Source organism: Oncorhynchus mykiss, chromosome 22, assembly GCF_013265735.2.
Source record: "Oncorhynchus mykiss isolate Arlee chromosome 22, USDA_OmykA_1.1, whole genome shotgun sequence".
Classification (NCBI taxonomy): domain Eukaryota; kingdom Metazoa; phylum Chordata; class Actinopteri; order Salmoniformes; family Salmonidae; genus Oncorhynchus; species Oncorhynchus mykiss.
The window spans coordinates 352,367-370,499 of record NC_048586.1 but is presented as its reverse complement, the minus strand read 5'-3'; the positions used below and the strand labels follow the sequence as shown (position 1 = coordinate 370,499).

The 18,133-nt window shown below is 42.4% G+C and overlaps 1 protein-coding gene across 8 annotated transcripts in view; it reads right to left on the bottom strand.

Moving 5' to 3' along the window:
* The window catches only part of mycbp2 (MYC binding protein 2), a 294,316-nt gene that overhangs the window by 196,929 nt on the left and 79,254 nt on the right, over positions 1-18,133 (bottom strand). For all 8 annotated transcript variants that reach the window (XM_021578600.2, XM_021578599.2, XM_021578604.2 and 5 more), the window contains exons 10-11: positions 10,759-10,897; positions 10,291-10,367 (exon numbers count right to left, since the gene is read on the bottom strand). In XM_021578600.2, coding sequence (XP_021434275.2) covers positions 10,291-10,367; positions 10,759-10,897 — 216 coding nt within the window. The remainder of the gene's footprint in view (positions 1-10,290; positions 10,368-10,758; positions 10,898-18,133) is intronic.

Below are 18,133 nucleotides of genomic sequence, written 5' to 3'. Positions count from 1 at the left end.
TGACCACCAAGTGACCCTGGTGGTGAATGTATAGTCACATTTCAACTACTGGTTACACAATCTCAAATGATTGGATATCGGTGTCTCATTTAATTTATGAGACATTTGAAACTTTTTCACATTAACCCAGATGCAGCAATGCTTTCAGGTTAATTAAAGTTTATTTCCCAGATAGCCTATACAGATTATGATCAGAGTATGATTAATCATTTAAATTTGCTTTCGCAAATTCATTCACATTCAACATTACTGATCCAGTAATGTTGGTCCATTAACGTCTTAAAATAGATTAATCGTTTTGTTTGACGCTTCCAATGACTCAAACTCCAAACTTTAAAAAAAATGTAAATTATAATGTGCAAGCTATCAGAGGGGGTGGTTCCCAGTCTCCCGCTAATTAGTGAACCCTCACCCATAAAAGGATTGATCACTGACCTCAGCAGCAATAACTAACTATGCAATTAGAGGAAAAACGGCAGAAATTGAGACAAATGCTCTCCAAAATCAACTATCAGGCGCAGGCCTTGTAAAGGTTCTCTCCATTTTAGCCCTGATGTATCGCCATCAGATATTGGCATCAGTCCAGTAACGCAGTGCTCAGCAGAAGCACAAGCAATAAATGGCTGATATGAAGGGACAGGGGAGAGAAGCGAGCAACAAATGATGAAAGCAGGAAAGGTAAACATTCTGCTAGCCGAGGAACTGCGTTTGAAAACTGAACAAATAATGAAAACTTGGCAATGAACGAGCAAACTCTTCAAAAAAATCATTTTCAACAGGAACAACTCAATTTAGCCAAAACGAAATACAATGTAGACTACTCCAAACTAGATAAATCTGTCGAGTTATCTACAAACCGGAGAGCAGAATTTGATAACATGCATGCAGTTTTGATGAACTTTACACAAAGCTATAATGTTCTAGTCGTAATGCTGCAGACCAAAGACAATCAGTTAATGAACACAATAACTAAGTTGGATGACAAATCAGCAGAACTCATTGAAGTCGCTGACCAAATGAATGATGAGAGAACTAATGTGATGAAGATGGAAATATTGATTTCTAAGCAGGCAGAGGACATATCACTGAATCGCTCGCTTCGTACTCAAGACGTCTACCTGCAAACCATGACAAATAAGTATGAGGCCAAACCAAGCAAGTGCAACACTCATGTCTAAAATCAGTACTCTATGCACCCAAGTGGACTCTGCTATGCAGCAGAATACCACCCTTAACTTCTTTGGGACTGGGGGGCAGTATTGAGTAGCTTGGATAAAAAGGTGCCCAGAGTAAACTGCCTGCTACTCAGGCCCAAAAGCTAGAATATGCATATAATTAGTAGAGTTGGATAGGAAACACTCTTAGTTTATAAAACTGTTTGAATCATGTCTGTGAGTATGACAGAACTCATATGGCAGGCAAAAACCTGAGAAAAAAATCCAACCAGGAAGTGGGAAATCTGAGGTTGTAGTTTTTCAAGTCATTGCCTATCGAAGATAGGAAGTACAATATGACCCCATAGACACTAAGGCTTCCACTAGATGTCAACAGTCTTTAGAACCTTGTTTGAGGCTTCGACTGTGAAGGGGGAGAGAAAGAGAGCTGTTTCAACCAGGTGTCTGGCAGAGTGCCATGAGCTGTTCACGCGCACTCCCGTGGGAGGTAGCTGCGTTCCATTGCATTTATAAAGGAATTCTCCAGTTGGAACATCATTGAAGATTTATGTTAAAAACATCCTAAATATTGATTCTATACATCATTTGACATGTTTCAACGAACTGTAAAATAACTTTTTGACATTTCGTCTGAACAAGTGATCGCGCAATTATGCATTTGGATTACTGGGCTAAACGCGTGAAAAAAAGGAGGTATTTGGACATAAATGATGGACTTTATCAAACAAAACACACATTTATTGTGGAACTGGGATTGGGAGTGCATTCTGATGAAGATCAAAGGTAAGTGACTATTTATAACGCTATTTCTGACTTTTCTGACACCTCTCCTTCTTTGTAAAATGACTGGATGTTTTTCTGTGACTAGCGCTGACCTAACGCAAGGTGTGCTTTCGTCGTAAAGCCTTTTTGAAATTTGACACAGCGGTTGCATTAAGGAGAAGTGTATCTATATTTCCATGTATAACACTTGTATCTTTTATTAATGTTTATGATGAGTATTTCTGTAATTTGATGTGGCTCTCTGCACTTTCACCGGATGTTTGTTTGAGACAATGCATTTCTGATCATAACACACCAATTTCAAAAGAGGTTTTTGGACATAAAGATTAACTTTATAGAACAAAACACACATTTATTGTGTAACATGAAGTCCTGTGAGTGCCATCAAAGGTGCTATTTCTGATTTTTGTGAGCCCTCTCCTGGAAAATGGCTGTATGGTTTTCTGTTACTAGGTGCTGACCTAACATAATCGTTTGGTGTGCTTTCGCCTTAAAGCCTATTTGAAATCGGACACTGTGGCTGGATTTACAAGAAGTTTATCTTTAAAATTGTGTAAAATACTTGTATGTTTGAGGAATTTTAATTATGGGATTTCTGTTTTGAATTTGGCCCCCTGCAATTTCACTGGCTGTTGGCGAGGTGGGACGCTACCGTCCCTCATATCCCAGAGAAGTTAAGTACCATCTGGAGGAATTCAGCGTGTCTACCCAACCAAGCAACCAGAGCTCTGTACTCAAAGGAGTGAAGGCGAAAGGTTTCAGACCTCTCTCACGTGTCCCTCAGTCTTCTCCCCTTGGCCATTCGGCACAGAGTAATATGATGCCTCTTCGCCAACAAAGCCAAAGCTTGGATTCTCCTCTTGGGCTTTTGGCCGCAATTTCCCCACAGGATGAAGCCAACCCTAACCTCCCGCTTGGCACGGAACGCCTTGACAAACTCTTCAAAACCTTCCGCACCTTTGACCCCGTTCCAAGTAATCCAAATGACAGACGTTCCTAGCAGACACAGAGGACACATTGGATGGGTTCTGACAGGTTAATTAGGGAACGCACGTCAGCTTTAACATCAGTTTTGCACATTGCCGTTAAAATAGACATCGGGCCGATGCTGCTATTTTTAGCTAATATTCCAATTCCAACATGCTCACCGATATATCGTGCATCCCTAGTTTTGAGTGCACCATACAGCAATGCTGCACTCAATCACACCAATTACATGCAATGCAGAGTCTAAAAAACAAACTTAAGTTTAAACGTTACAACAACTTAACTCTGTTTTTGTTAATTGGTGTTATTTAATACTGTTTGATTAGGGTAAGCATAGTAGCAAAAGCTGGACAAATATTATTTATAGATTTTGTTTTAAAATGCTTTCTACAGCATTCTATGTAAATAATTGCACATTAATAAAGGGGCATATTATTTTTTACAAAACAATGGCCAGTTTCGTCTGAGTTGTATGTTTTGTAAACAAACATAATAGGCTATGTCTGGCGTGCAAATTCGATGTGTTGTTTTAATATGGCCCGTGCGCTGACTAAGTTTGACACCCCTGACCTAGTCCTTGCCGATGACAAGCATACCCAAAACATGATGCAGCCACCACAATCGTTCAAAATATGACGAGTGGTACTCAGTGATGTGTTGTGTTTGCCCCAAACATAACACTTTCTATTCAGGACATAAAGTTAATTTCTTTGCCACATTTTTTACAGATTTACTTTAGTGCCTTATTACAAAGATGATACATTTTTATTCTGTACAGGCTTCCTTTTCACTCTGGTCATTTAGGTAAGTATTCTGGAGTAACTACAATGTTTTTGATCCATCCTCAGTTTTCTATCACAGCCATTAAACTAACAGTTTTAAAGTCACCATTGGCCTCATGGTGAAATCCAAGAGCGGTTTCCTTTCTCTCTGGACGCCTGTATATTTGTAGTGACTGGGTATACTGATACATCATCCAAAGTGTAACTAATAACTTCCCCATGCTCAAAGGGATATTCTATGTCTGCTTTTCTTATTTTTACCCATCTACCAATAGGTGCCCTCCTTGGTGAAGCATTGGAAAACCTTATTGGTCTGTGTGGTTGAATCTGTGTTTGAAATTCCCTGCTCGACTCTGGGACCTTACAGATAATTGTGTTAAGCACTATTATTCCACATAGAGTGATTGCATGTACTTACGTGACTTTGTAGGCATATTTTTACTCCTGAATTTATTTGGGCTTGCCATAACAAAGGGGTTGAATACTTATTGACTGAAGACTTTTCAGATTTACATTTGTCAATATTTCTAAAAACATAATTCCCCTTGACATTATGGGCTATTGTGTGTAGGCCAGTGACAAAATCTGATTTGAATCAATTTTAAATTCAGGCTGTAACAAAAGGTAGAATAAGTAAAAGGGGTGTAAATTCTTCCTGAAGGCACTGTACATATCCCAACCAGAAGCCATGGATTACAGGCAACATCCGCACTGAGCTAAAGGCTAGAGCTGCTGCTTTCAAGGAGCAGGACACTAATCCGGAGGCTTATAAGAAATCCCACTACGCCCTCCGTTAAACCATCAAAAATGCAAATCGTCAATACAGGACTAAGATCGAATCACACTACATCAGCTCAGACACTTGTCGGATGTGACAGGGCATGCAAACTATCACAGATTAAAAGGGAAACACAGCCGTGAGCTGTCCAGTGACGCGAGCATACCAGACGAGCTACACTGAACAATATAAATGCAACATGTAAATTGATGGTCCTGTGTGTCATGAGGTCATAACGTCAACGTCATAACATTAAACATTCTTGAAAAGGCAAGTGTCTTACATCCTTCAAAAGATTAGAATCTTGGTAATCAAACTACGTTTTCCTATTTAAAATAGCTATTACAGAGAACAAAACCCATGCTTTTGTTTGAGAAGAGCAATCAAGAACAGAAACATTTTCCGCCATGACAGTTTTTACACATTCACATCTGAAGGTAAAATTATGAGACTTACATTATGATATCTTGCTCACGCGTAAGGAACTGCATTCTCGCCTTGACTATCAGAGGACTTGCTGTAACGCTTGTTACGCGCAGCTGTATTTTGGAAAGTTGTATTTTAAATGATTTCATTGAAGACATCATGGTGAATAAATCAGGAAAAGAGAAGTCAAAGTCTAAAGTGAAAGTGAAAAAGTGAAAGTGAGAGATTTTTTGGACGGCTAATGCTGTTTTATGAAAAATATATATATATATATATTTATTTTTATTTGCAAAAGAATGTATATGAAATGTGTGTGTGTGTGTGTGTGTGTGTGTGTGGGTGTGTGTGTATATATATATATAATATATATATATATACAGTGGGGCAAAAAAGTATTTAGTCAGACACCAATTGTGCATGTTTTCCCACTTAAAAAGATGTGGGGCCTGTAATTTTCATTATAGGTACACTTCAAAAATGACAGACAAAATGAGAAATAAAAATCCAGATAATCACATTGTAGGATTTTAAATTTTAAATTTATTTGCAAATTATGGTGGAAAATAAGTATTTGGTCAATAACAAAAGTTTCTAAATACTTTCTTGTATACCTTTGTTGGCAATGACAAGGGTCAAACGTTTTCTGTAAGTCTTCACAAGGTTTTCACACACTGTTGCTGGTATTTTGGCCCATTCCTCCATGCAGATCTCCTCTAGAGCAGTGATGTTTTGGGGCTGTTGCTAATCAACACGGACTTTCAACTCCCTCCAAAGATTTTCTATGGGGTTGAGATCTGGAGACTGGCTAGGCCACTCCAGGACCTTGAAATGCTTCTTACGAAGCCACTCCTTTGTTGCCCGGGCAGTGTGTTTGGGATCATTGCCATGCTGAAAGACATAGCCACGTTTCATCTTCAATGCCCTTGCTGATGGAAGGAGGTTTTTATACTGATAACAAGTTCAAACAGGTGCCATTAATACAGGTAACGAGTGGAGGACAGAGGACCTCTTTAAAGAAGAAGTTACAGGTCTGTGAGAGCCAAAAATCTTGCTTGTTTGTAGGTGACCAAATACTTATTTTCCACCATAATTTGCAAATAAATTCATTAAAAATTTGATTTTCTGGATTTTTTTTTCTCATTTTGTCTGTCATAGTTGAAGTGTACCTATGATGATAATTACAGGCCTCTCTCATCTTTTTAAGTGGGAGAACTTGAACAATTGGTGGCTGACTAAATCCTTTTTTCCCCACTGTATATATATACACACTGCTCAAAAAAATAAAGGTAACACTTAAACAACACAATGTAACTCCAAGTCAATCACACTTCTGTGAAATCAAACTGTCCACTTAGGAAGCAACACTGATTGACAATAAATTTCACATGCTGTTGTGCAAATGGAATAGACAACAGGTGGAAATTATAGGCAATTAGCAAGACACCCACAATAAAGGAGTGGTTCTGCAGGTGGGGACCACAGACCACTTCTCAGTTCCTATGCTTCCTGGCTGATGTTTTGGTCACTTTTGAATGCTGGCGGTGCTTTCACTCTAGTGGTAGCATGAGACTGAGTCTACAACCTACACAAGTGGCTCAGGTAGTGCAGCTCATCCAGGATGGCACATCAATGCGAGCTGTGGCAAGAAGGTTTGCTGTGTCTGTCAGCGTAGTGTCCAGAGCATGGAGGCGCTACCAGGAGACAGGCCAGTACATCAGGAGACGTGGAGGAGGCCGTAGGAGGGCAACAACCCAGCAGCAGGACCGCTACCTCCGCCTTTGTGCAAGGAGGAGCACTGCCAGAGCCCTGCAAAATGACATCCAGCAGGCCACAAATGTGCATGTGTCTGCTCAAACGGTCAGAAACAGACTCCATGAGGGTGGTATGAGGGCTCGACGTCCACAGGTGGGGGTTGTGCTCTGGCATTTGCCAGAGAACACCAAGATTGGCAAATTCGCCACTGGCGCCCTGTGCTCTTCACAGACGAAAGCAGGTTCACACTGAGCACGTGACAGACGTGACAGAGTCTGGAGATGCCGTGGAGAATGTTCTGCTGCCTGCAACATCCTCCAGCATGACCGGTTTGGTGGTGGGTGAGTCATGGTATGGGGTGGCATTTCTTTGGGGGGCCGCACAGCCCTCAGATCCCTCAGGAGACCAACCGCCACCTCATCAGGAACATGCCCAGGCGTTGTAGGGGGGTCATACAGGCACGTGGAGGCCACACACACACTACTGAGCCTCATTTTGACTTGTTTTAAGGACATTACATCAAAGTTGGATCAGCCTGTAGTGTTGTTTTCCACTTTAATTTTGAGTGTGACTCCAAATCCAGACCTCCATGGGTTGATAAACTGGATTTCCATTGATAATTTGTGTGATTTTGTTGTCAGCACATTCAACTATGTAATGAAAAAAATATTCAATAAGAATATTTCATTCATTCAGTTCTAGGATGTGTTATTTTAGTGTTCCCTTTATTTTTTTGAGCAGTGTATATATATTTTCCATGTCAGGTTATATTTTCAATTTTTTTTATTCAAATGGAATGCAGTAGAACAGCAAACACACACATGGCCACTGCGCCTGCTACTCCTCTCGATTTCCATATGAAATAGCCATTGGGTGCTGTTCAGGGGAGAGCAGGCCCACAACAATGGCCGGAGTTGAATGGAACAGCACTTCACCTTAGTGACTGTTCCCTCTGCTCTATACAATACATATCTGTTTATTTTATGTGATGATAAAAGGCTCATACAATATAAATATTTTTTTATGTTTTCTTTCAGTGATAGCGACTCCGACTGGGAGCCCCCGGTGCCAAGCTGCCCGCTCTACCTCTGCCCCCAGTGGTGTTCATATGCCACAGTTCATTACTACAGGCATGACTGTGCCTCAGGGCCAAAAGGGCACAGCATGGAGGCGTCGTTGTGTTCTATGTCGCATGAACTGCACCACTTGTTCAGTTTGCCTCTGCTTTACATCAGAAAGAGACTGCTATGGCACAGGCAGCAAAATATTGTGTAGAGGACTTCCAAAGGGTGTACTGTTTTTTTTAAACATTTATTTTCTAATATATATTTTTTTTATTTTGTGTGTGTGTGTTAGAATTTCTTTTTGATATGTTGTATATAGTTATTTGCACTGTTGTATAGTTAGTTATAGGTCATTTGACCAATTCGGCCACTTGGGTACATTTGGGCAACTTGTGTGGGACACCTGGGTGACTTCATGCTAAATGTCATGTAGCTCACCCATTCCTGAAGTTATCAGTCGGAAACTTTGCACACCTACAGTTGCCCTCTTGTGTTATCCATCAAAATTATCTCCAGCATCCTATCTGACTGTGTGGCTATTCTAGTACATGTGAAAGATGATGCTACAACAATAAAAAACAGAAAACGTATGCTCTTTCTTTCTCTTTTCTCCCACCAGATCTACTGTGTTATATTCTCCTACATTCAATTAACAATTCCACAAACTTCAGAATGTTTCCATTAAAATGATACCAATATTATGCATATCCTTGCCTCTGGGGCTGAGCTACAGGCAGTTAGATTAGGGTATGTCTTCATGCAGAAATTGAGAACAAAGGGATGCAGCCATAAGAGGTTTATTGAAGATAATCTGCATGCTCGTCGTCTTCACCAGGGCCTTGACCTGACTGCAGTTCGAAGTCGCAGCCAACTTCAGTTGGAAAATTCTCACTTCAGATGGCCACTGGCAAACTGGAGAAGTGTGCTCTTCACAGATGAATCTCAGTTTCCACTGTAACGGGCAGATGGCAGACGTGTGGGTGAGAGGTTTACTGATGTCAATATCGTAAACAAAGTCTCCAATGGTGGTGGTGAGGTTAAGATATGAGCAGGCATAAGCTACGGACAACGAACACAATTCAATTTTATCGACTGCAATTTGAATGCACAGAGATACCCGTGACGAGATCCTGACGCCCATTGTCGTGCCCTTCATCCGCTGCCATCACCACATGTTTCAGCATGACAATATACAGCCATGTCACAAGGATCTGTACACAATTCCTGGAAGCTGAAAATGTCCCAATTCTTCCATGGCCTGTATTACTCACCTACCCGGCAATGTCTATCTACTTTGCACAGCCATTGAAGTGGGACAACATTCCCCAGACCACAATCAATTGCATAATCAACTATGTGAAGGAGATGTGTCACGCCGCATGAGGCAAATTGTGGTCACACCAGATACTGACTAGTTTTCGGCTCCACGCCCCTACCTTTTTATTTAAGGTATCTGCGACCAACAGATGCATATCTGTATTCCCAGTCATGTTAAATTGACTGACTTCCTTATATGAACTTTAACTCAGTAACATCTTAGAAATGGTTGCATGTAGCATTTATATTTTTGCACTTTTCCATTTTTGTCTTGCACTTGGCAAGTGTCCTGCACTGTTTAGAACAACAGTGTTTTGGGGCCTCCCGAGTGGCGCAGCAGTTTAAGGGCACAGCATCGCAGTACTAGAGGGGTCACTACAGACCCGGGTTCGATCCCAGGCTATTTCACAACCGGACATGATCGGGAGTCCCATAGGGCGGCGGGCGAATTGGCCCAGTGTCGCCCGGGTAAGGGGAGGGTTTGGCCACGGGGGGGCTTTACTTAGCTCATCGCTCTAGCAATCTCCCTTGTAGCATTCATAGTGAAGTGTCCAGAAGAGAAATTTACTTTTTCTGAGCCAGAGCAATTCACACATTAACATCTTTGAAAATGTCAATAAACACAAAGCTCTAACGGAAATGCGAATAGTTTACTGTCATTCCAGGTGCTGAAGTTGGCTTGCTAGCTAGCAAGTGAAATTAACTTTACTCAGCCTGCATAGCAACCACTCGTGAACAGATGACTAGACCTTTTGCATAACAGAATTAATGACTGGTCTCGTCTGTGGCAACATGACTAAAAGAACCAACAACCAGATTTTTTACCAGACTATTTCCTCTAGCAGAAGAATGAAATAGTGTGAATTTACTTATCGAAATAATGGTTTCAGTCAAATTTGAACTGAATGTCGAGCCATATGTCTGTGTGTTCGTTTAAGAAATTAGGCATAAGAGGCAGTGCACCAAAAAAAAATATAGCAACGGGTAACGCTTTGCAACGGAAAACTATTGGACAATTCCATGTTAGAGGTTAATGGACTTGTGTGAGGCAGAAGGAGGGTGTGTTTGTGTTTATAATGAGGAAGAACAGACCGGGCAGAGCCCTCGTGTTGCTGGTCACATCAGAATAGAATGACGATTGCCTGCTTCTCGAATTCAATCTTCTTTGCACCCACAGCAACGGTAACACACATGCATCTCAGTTTGTACAGTTCTGGTGTTCTTACCTTTCCTGAGGCAGTTTTCATCAAAGCAAATTCCCTGCCTGCTCCCAGCAATGCTGCCTCCTCGTCAAACCCTGTACCTTGAAAACACATTTTGATATGAGAAACAGACGCACAAATCCACACACCCAGAAATATATTACAGAAACTCACACATGGAGACCGGTGCATTGCAATCCCTGGAACAGAATGAATAGAAAGGTATGGTGGTTTGCGTTTATTCCATTCCAGACGTTACAATAAGACCATCCTCTGATTCAGTGACAACAGTCTTTACCTAAAAACACAAATGATTATGCCTAATGCCAATATTTGATAGAGTGAGACGGTGAAGTTTCCCTAGACACAGATCTTGGGTCAGTTTAGCATTTCCCCCGCTAATGGTTAAGGTTAGGATTGGGGGAAGGGAAGCTGACCATAGATCTCTACCTAGGGGAAACTTTACCAGAGCGCATAGTCAGTAGGACTCACTGATGATGTGAAGGTCTTTCTCCAGGTCAAACAGAGAGATGCCGCAGGCATGGAGACACTTCCTGGCCAGTTTCAGCTGAAGCTCCTGCTGCAGTGCTGGGTCTGTACTGGTTGCGTAGATCCGCACCACAAACCCATCCTGAGGGAAACATGGCAATGGCTTATTTAGTTCCACATTGAAATATAACAAGCATAAAGGATTCAAATATTTTTGAGGTCATACAAAAGCTTGGACTCAATAAGTGGGGTTGCACAATTTCAGTAACTTTTTCTGAAAATGTCCAGGTTTTCCAGAAATCCTGGTTGGGAAGATTCCTAGAATCAGGAGAGAATAAGCAGGAAATCCAGAATCCAGAATCAGAATACCTGAGAGTTTTAAGGAACATTACTGGAATTTTGAAAACCTAGTCTTGAGTTACACACACAAGAACACGCAAAGTCAGGTATTCCTGACATGCAAAGAGATTTAGATATGATGATTTTGACAACCATGCACTGTGTGTGTTTGTGCATGGAGACCTAGCATCAGGCCACAACATACCAGTTGGGTTGGACCCTGGCTTAGGTTTGTGCAATATTGTATGTTTTGAGAGCAGTGCATGGCCGTTGCTGTGGGGAGAGAAAAGTGTGTGCTTGAGATTCTATTTCTATGATCTCTCTCCCACTCTCTGCTCTGATAGTGTTACAGGCTCATGTCTATCTCCATCATTGCGCTTCATTACTTATTCAAAATTATTTATGACCATTAGTCAAAAATGTAAAAAAAATCCCTATAGAATTATACTGTTTAGATAGATAGATAGATAGATAGATAGATAGATAGATAGATAGATAGATAGATAGATAGATAGATAGGAGACAGACACACAAAATGTGGACGCCTCTGCAAATTAAATTCAGCTATTTCAGCCACACCCGTTGCTGACAGGTGTATAAAATCGAGCACACAGCCATGCAATCTCCATAGACAAACATTGTCAGTTGAATGGCCTTACTGAAGAGTTGCACCGTCCGTATGCCACCTTTCTAACAAGTCAGTTCCTCAAATGTTTACCATGCCAGCTCTAGCAGGGCAAACAATAAGTGCTGTTATTGTGAAGTGTAAACGTCTCGTAGCACCAACGGCTAAGCCGCGAAATGGTAGGCCACACAAGCTCACAGAACGGGACAACCGAGTGCTGAAGCACGTTAAAATTGTCTGTCCTCGGTTCCAAACGTCCTTGAAGCAACGTCAGCACAAATGTTCGTCGAGTGCTTCATGAAATGGGTTTCCTTGGCCGAGCAGCCGCACACAAACCTAATTTCACCATGAGCAATGCCAAGTGTCGGCTGGAGTGAAGTAAAGCTTGCCGCCATTGGACTCTGGAGAATTGGAAACGCATTCTCTGGAGTGATTAATCACGTTTTACCATCTGGCAGTCCGATGGACGAATCTGGGTTTGGTGGATGCCAAGGGAACGCTACCTGCCCCAATGATTAATGGCACCAGAGGGGATGGGTGCCGTTTTACGAGCTCCTAACCAACTGTGCTATTTTGTTTGTAGCTCATTTTGTACATAATGTTGCTGCTACCGTTGTCATGACTTGCCATGTTGGGTGAGGATCATAGGCGCCAAACCGATGCTGGCACTAAGACCGCACTCAACAAGCTGTAAAAGGCCATAAGCAAACAAGAAAATGCTCATCCAGAAGCTGCACTCCTAGTGGCCGGGGACTTCAATGCAGCCAAACTTAAATCCGTTTCACCTCATTTCTACCAGCAAGACACATGTGCAACCAGAGCGGGAAAAAAAAAGAAAAAAAAAAAAACTCTATACCACCTTTATTTCACACTCAGAGATGCATACAAAGCTCTCCCTCCATTTGGCAACTCGGACTATAATTATATCCTCCTCATTCCTGCTTACAAGCAAAAAACTAAAACAGGAAGAAACCAGAGAATCGCTCAATTTGGAAGTGGTCAGCTGACATGGATGCTACAGGACTGTTGTGCTGTAGCATAAAATTGGAATATGTTCCGGGATTCATCCAAAATTCATCCAATGGCATTGTGGAGTCCCCCGGCTTCATCAATAAGTGCATCGATGACGTTGTTTCCAAAGTGACCGTACGCACATTTCCCAACCAGAAGCCATGGATTACAGGCAACAACCGCAACGAGCAAAAGGCTAGAGCTGCCGCTTTCAAGGAGCAGGACACTAATCCGGACGCTTAAAAAATAAAAATGCTAGTGGAATGTGGCAGGGCTCGAAAAATATTACCGACTACAAATGGAAACCCAGCCACTAGCTGCCCAGTGACGTGAGCCTACCAGACATAAAAGGCTAAATGCCTTTTATGCTCGTTTCGAGGCAAACAACACTTCAGCATGCAAGAGAGCACAAGCTGTTCCGGACGACTGTGTGATCATGCTCTCCATAGCCAATGTGAGCGAGACCTTTAAACAGCTCAACATTCACAAAGCAGTGGGGCCAGATGGATTACCAGGACGTGTACTCAAAGCCTGCGTGAACCAACTGGAACGTGTCTTCACTGACATTTTCAACCTCTCCCTGACCGAGTCTGTAATACCCACGTTTCAAGCAGACCACCATAGTCCCTGTGCCCAAGAAAGCGAAGGTAACCTGCCTAAATGATTACGGCCCTGTAGCACTCACGTCGTTAGCCATGAAGTGCTTTGAAAGGCTGGTCAAGGATCACAACACCATCATGCCGGAAACCCACTCAAATTCGCATACCGCCCCAACCGATCAACAGATGACGCAATCTCAATCACACTCCACACGGCCCTTTCCCACCTGGACAAAAGGAACACCTATGTGAGAATGCTATTCATTGACTACAGCTCAGCATTCAAAATAGTGCCCACAAAGCTCATCACTAAGCTAAGGACCCTGGGACTAAACACCTCCCTCTGCAACTGGATCCTGGACTTCCTGATGGGACGTCCCCAGGTCGTAAGGGAAGGCAACAACACATGTGCCATGCTGATCCTCAACAATGGGGCCCGTCAGGGTGCGTGATTAGTCCCCTCCGGTACTCCCAAGACTGCGTGGCCAAGCACGACTCCAACACCGCCATTAAGATTGCTGACAACACAACGGCGGTAGGCCTGATCACCAACAATGATAAGACAGCCTATAGGGAGGTCGTCAGACACTCCCTGTGGTGCCAGGACAACAACCTCTCCCTCAATGTGAGCAAGACAAAGGAGCGGATCGTGAACTACAGGAAAAGGGGGGCCGAACAGGCCCCCTTTAACATCGACGGGGCTGAAGTGGAGCGAGTCTAGTGTCCACATCACCAACAAACTATCATGGTCCAAACACACCAAGACAGTCCTGAAGAGGGCATGACAACACCGTTTCCTCCTCAGAAGACTGAAAAGATTTGACAGGTCCCAGATCCTCAAAAAGTTCTATAGCTGCACAATTGAGAGCATCCTCACCCCCACCCCCCGGTATGTAAACTGCTCGGCATCTGACCATAAGGCACAACAGAGGGCACATCACTGGGGCCAAGCTTCCTGACATCCAGGACCTATATACTAGTCGGTGTCAGAGCAAGGCCCAAAAAATTGTCAAAGACTCCAGTCACCCAATTCACAGACAGTTCTCTCTGCTACCGCACGGAAAGCAGTACCAAAGCACCATGTCTAGAACCAAAAGGCTCTTTAATTAACAGCTTCTAACCCCAAGCCATAAGACTGTTGAACAATTAATCAAATGGCCACCTGGAATATCTGCATTGACACCCCCTGCTACTCACTGTTTATTATCTATGCATAGTCACTTTACATATTACCTCTACTAACCTGTACCTACTAACCTACACATTTACTCGGTAACGCACATTTACTCGGTAACGGTACCCCCGTATACAGACTTGTTATTGTTACGTAATTTTATTGTGTTACTTATATATATATATTTTTTTTTTGTTCACTTTAGCTTATTTAATAAATATTTTCTTAACTCAATTTATTCAACTGCATTGTTGGTTAAGGGCTTGTTAGTAAGCATTTCAGAGTAAGGTTTACACCGGTTGTATTCGGCACATGTGACAAATTATTAAGTAATGGGTCTGAATACTTATGTAAATGTGATTCATTTTTATTTATTTATACATTTGCAAAAAAAATCTAAAAACCCGTTTTTGCTTTGTCGTTATCAGGTATTGTGTGTTGATTGAAGAAGGGGAAAAGTCAAGGGGTCTGAATACTTTCCGAATGCACTGTGTGTCATCCCCAACAGCGTTTGAGATTAGTTACTAGAAAAATCTAATTCATTCAAAAATAGTCTTCAATCCGATCAGAAACATCTGTCACAGCTTGTCTTTCCTAAATGGTGTAGGCTGACGTATTTACATCAGAATTCCTTTGTACATTTGCAGTGAAAATTATAAGAGAAGGCTACACCATAGCCTGGCCCCTCTGCGACACGACAACATTTTATGCACTTGTGAAATGTAGGCCAAGCACCATTGAAATCAATAATTTGTCCCAATTGATAATCGAACACACCGCGGCCATTTGCCAGCGCAACGATCAAGAAATATACATCCTGCCTCTATACAAAGAAAATGTATAATCTATATGAATAGGCATACACAATTATGATTTGATTAATCATTTCATGATCATGGATCATCTGGAATGGGAAAATGATTTTCAAAGGGTCTGCTGTCAGAAATTCCCTTACGGTAGGAAAGGTAGACGAATGAAAAATAAAGGTAGGAAATAGATTTATTTCTATAAATAGAAAATCCCTTTACCCTATACTAATGTGTCATCCTGTGAAATTGACATTGCTGCACAGCCTCATAAAAATTTATTTTATTTTAATTGAAAATCTTTTCAGCCACCAGAGATGAATAGCTAGATGGCACACTTGTCACTAGACAGTGATGATCTCTATGGGCTTTGCTATCACAGAATATATCAAATGGCAAAGATCAGAGGAGGACCCTCTATCCATTTTTATGGACAGCTGTCATGACAATTCCCCAAAACAGCTTTCTTCGCTCGCTCGAGAACTAAAGTTGGTGGTTGAAGATATCCCTCTAGTGGTGTGGGGGCTGTGCTTTGGCAAAGTGGGTGGGGTTATATCCTTCTTGTTTGGCCCTGTCCAGGGGTGTCCTCGTGTGGGGCTACAGTGTCTCCTGACCACTCCTGTCTCAGCCTCCAGTATTTATGCTGCAGTAGTTTATGTGTCGGGGGGGCTAGGGTCAGTTTGTTATATCTGGAGTACTTCTCCTTTCCTATTTGGTGTCCTGTGTGAATCTAAGTGTGCGTTCTCTAATTCTCTCCTTCTCTCTTTCTTTCTCTCTCTCGGAGGACCTGAGCCCTAGGACCATGCCCCAGGACTACCTGACATGATGACTCCTTGCTGTCCCCAGTCCACCTGACCATGCTGCTGCTCCAGTTTCAACTGTTCTGCCTTATTATTCGACCATGCTGGTCATTTATGAACATTTGAACATCTTGGCCATGTTCTGTTATAATCTCCACCCGGCACAGCCAGAAGAGTACTGGTCACCCCACATGGCCTGGTTTCTCTCTAGGTTTCTTCCTAGGTTTTGGCCTTTCTAGGGAGTTTTTCCTAGCCACCGTGCTTCTACACCTGCATTGCTTGCTGTTTGGGGTTTTAGGCTGGGTTTCTGTACAGCACTTTGAGATATCAGCTGATGTACGAAGGGCTATATAAATAAATTTGATTTGATTTGATTTAAATTAGGAAATAAGTTGCTTCATTTCATAACGGGATGCTATCTGAAATAAAAAGTTCATAATGGGAGGATATTCATTCAACTTTGGCAACAAATTTGCATGTTTGATGTAATTAAAATGATTTCAGAAACTATTCTGTCAATTTAGACATAATTTTTTTTGTGCAATCCTAAAACGCTATTTTCGTACTTAGTTATTTTCCCGGCCCCTTGGTTATGCCCTGTTTACATCCCGAATGTGTCGTCTGTTGCGTTTCTGAGTCCACAACGAAGTGGCATCGCAGGGCCACCTTGCATCCGAGGCTCCATTGAGAAAAGCAAGCTGCTTTTTTCCTTAAAATTTTGTGCACACATTTATTTGCATCCCTGTTCGTTAGCATTTCTCCTTTGCCAAGATAATCCATACACCTGACAGGTGTGGCATATTGAGAAGCTGAATAAACACCATGATAATCACACAGGTGCACCTTGTGCTGGGGATAATAAAAGTCCACTAAAATGTGCAGTTGTGTCACACAAAAATGCCACAGATGTCTCAAGTTGAGAAAATGTGCAATTTGCATGCTGACTGCAGGAATGTCCACCAGAGCTGTTGCCAGAGAATGAAATGATAATTTCTCTACCATAAGCTGCCCCCAATGTCATTTTTGAGAATTTGGCAGTACGTCCAACCGGCCTCACAACCGCAGACCACATGTAACCACGCCAGACCAAGACTTCCACATCCAGCTTCTTACCCCTGCGAGATCATTTGAGCTGAGGAGCATTTATGTCTGTAATAAAGCCACTTTGTGGGGAAAACCTCATTCTGATTGGCTGGGCCTGGCTGCCAATTGGGTGGGCCTATGCCCTTCAAGTCCACCCATGGAAAAAAATCCATAGATTAAGAAGGACTGTGTGTAGAGATGGGATGGCTGATAATGCTCGTAGTAGGGACTTTTCCGGACAATGGCTGATGTGTGGTGTGCTTTGCCGCCTCAGCCGCCAAGGCATCACCCAGGTGGATGCTACACTTAGGCCATTGAGGACTAGATACCTCTGGAGCTGTTACTAGAGGAACTGTGCACGAGACAGCAAGGTGCCCTGATGAAGACTAGAACCTGTCTAAGACTGATGGCTTCCCTTGACCATAACATCAATACCCTCCCATTCAAGCCAACTGCCCAAAAGCTCCATTCAAGCCAACTGCCCAACAGCTCCATTCAAGCCAACTGCCCAACAGCTCCATTCAAGCCAACTGCCCAACAGCTCCATTCAAGCCAACTGCCCAACAGCTCCACTCAAGCCAACAGCTGATGAACATTAGCCATTTTCATTGCTTATGACCGGTCTTTCGTTTCTGTGTGGAATATCGTCACAATGTACATTGTACACACAATTCAGCTCTCTACAACCCTACCTCCCACTTTTATCCAGGGACTGATCTAATACATGTGCGTAAGGCTTCAGAGGCAGATGCATGAATTTCACGTCCACTCTCCCCATTATTTCTGCTTACTACTCATGCATCTATAGGCCTGCATCTGCCTGGGAGGATTAACCATGAATAATGGTCACATGCTGGTTTTACTAGCCCTCTTTCCTCCTGCACACACACATAGAAAACACACACATCTGTGACAAAGCTGTGGGGGGCTCAGCTGAGAGA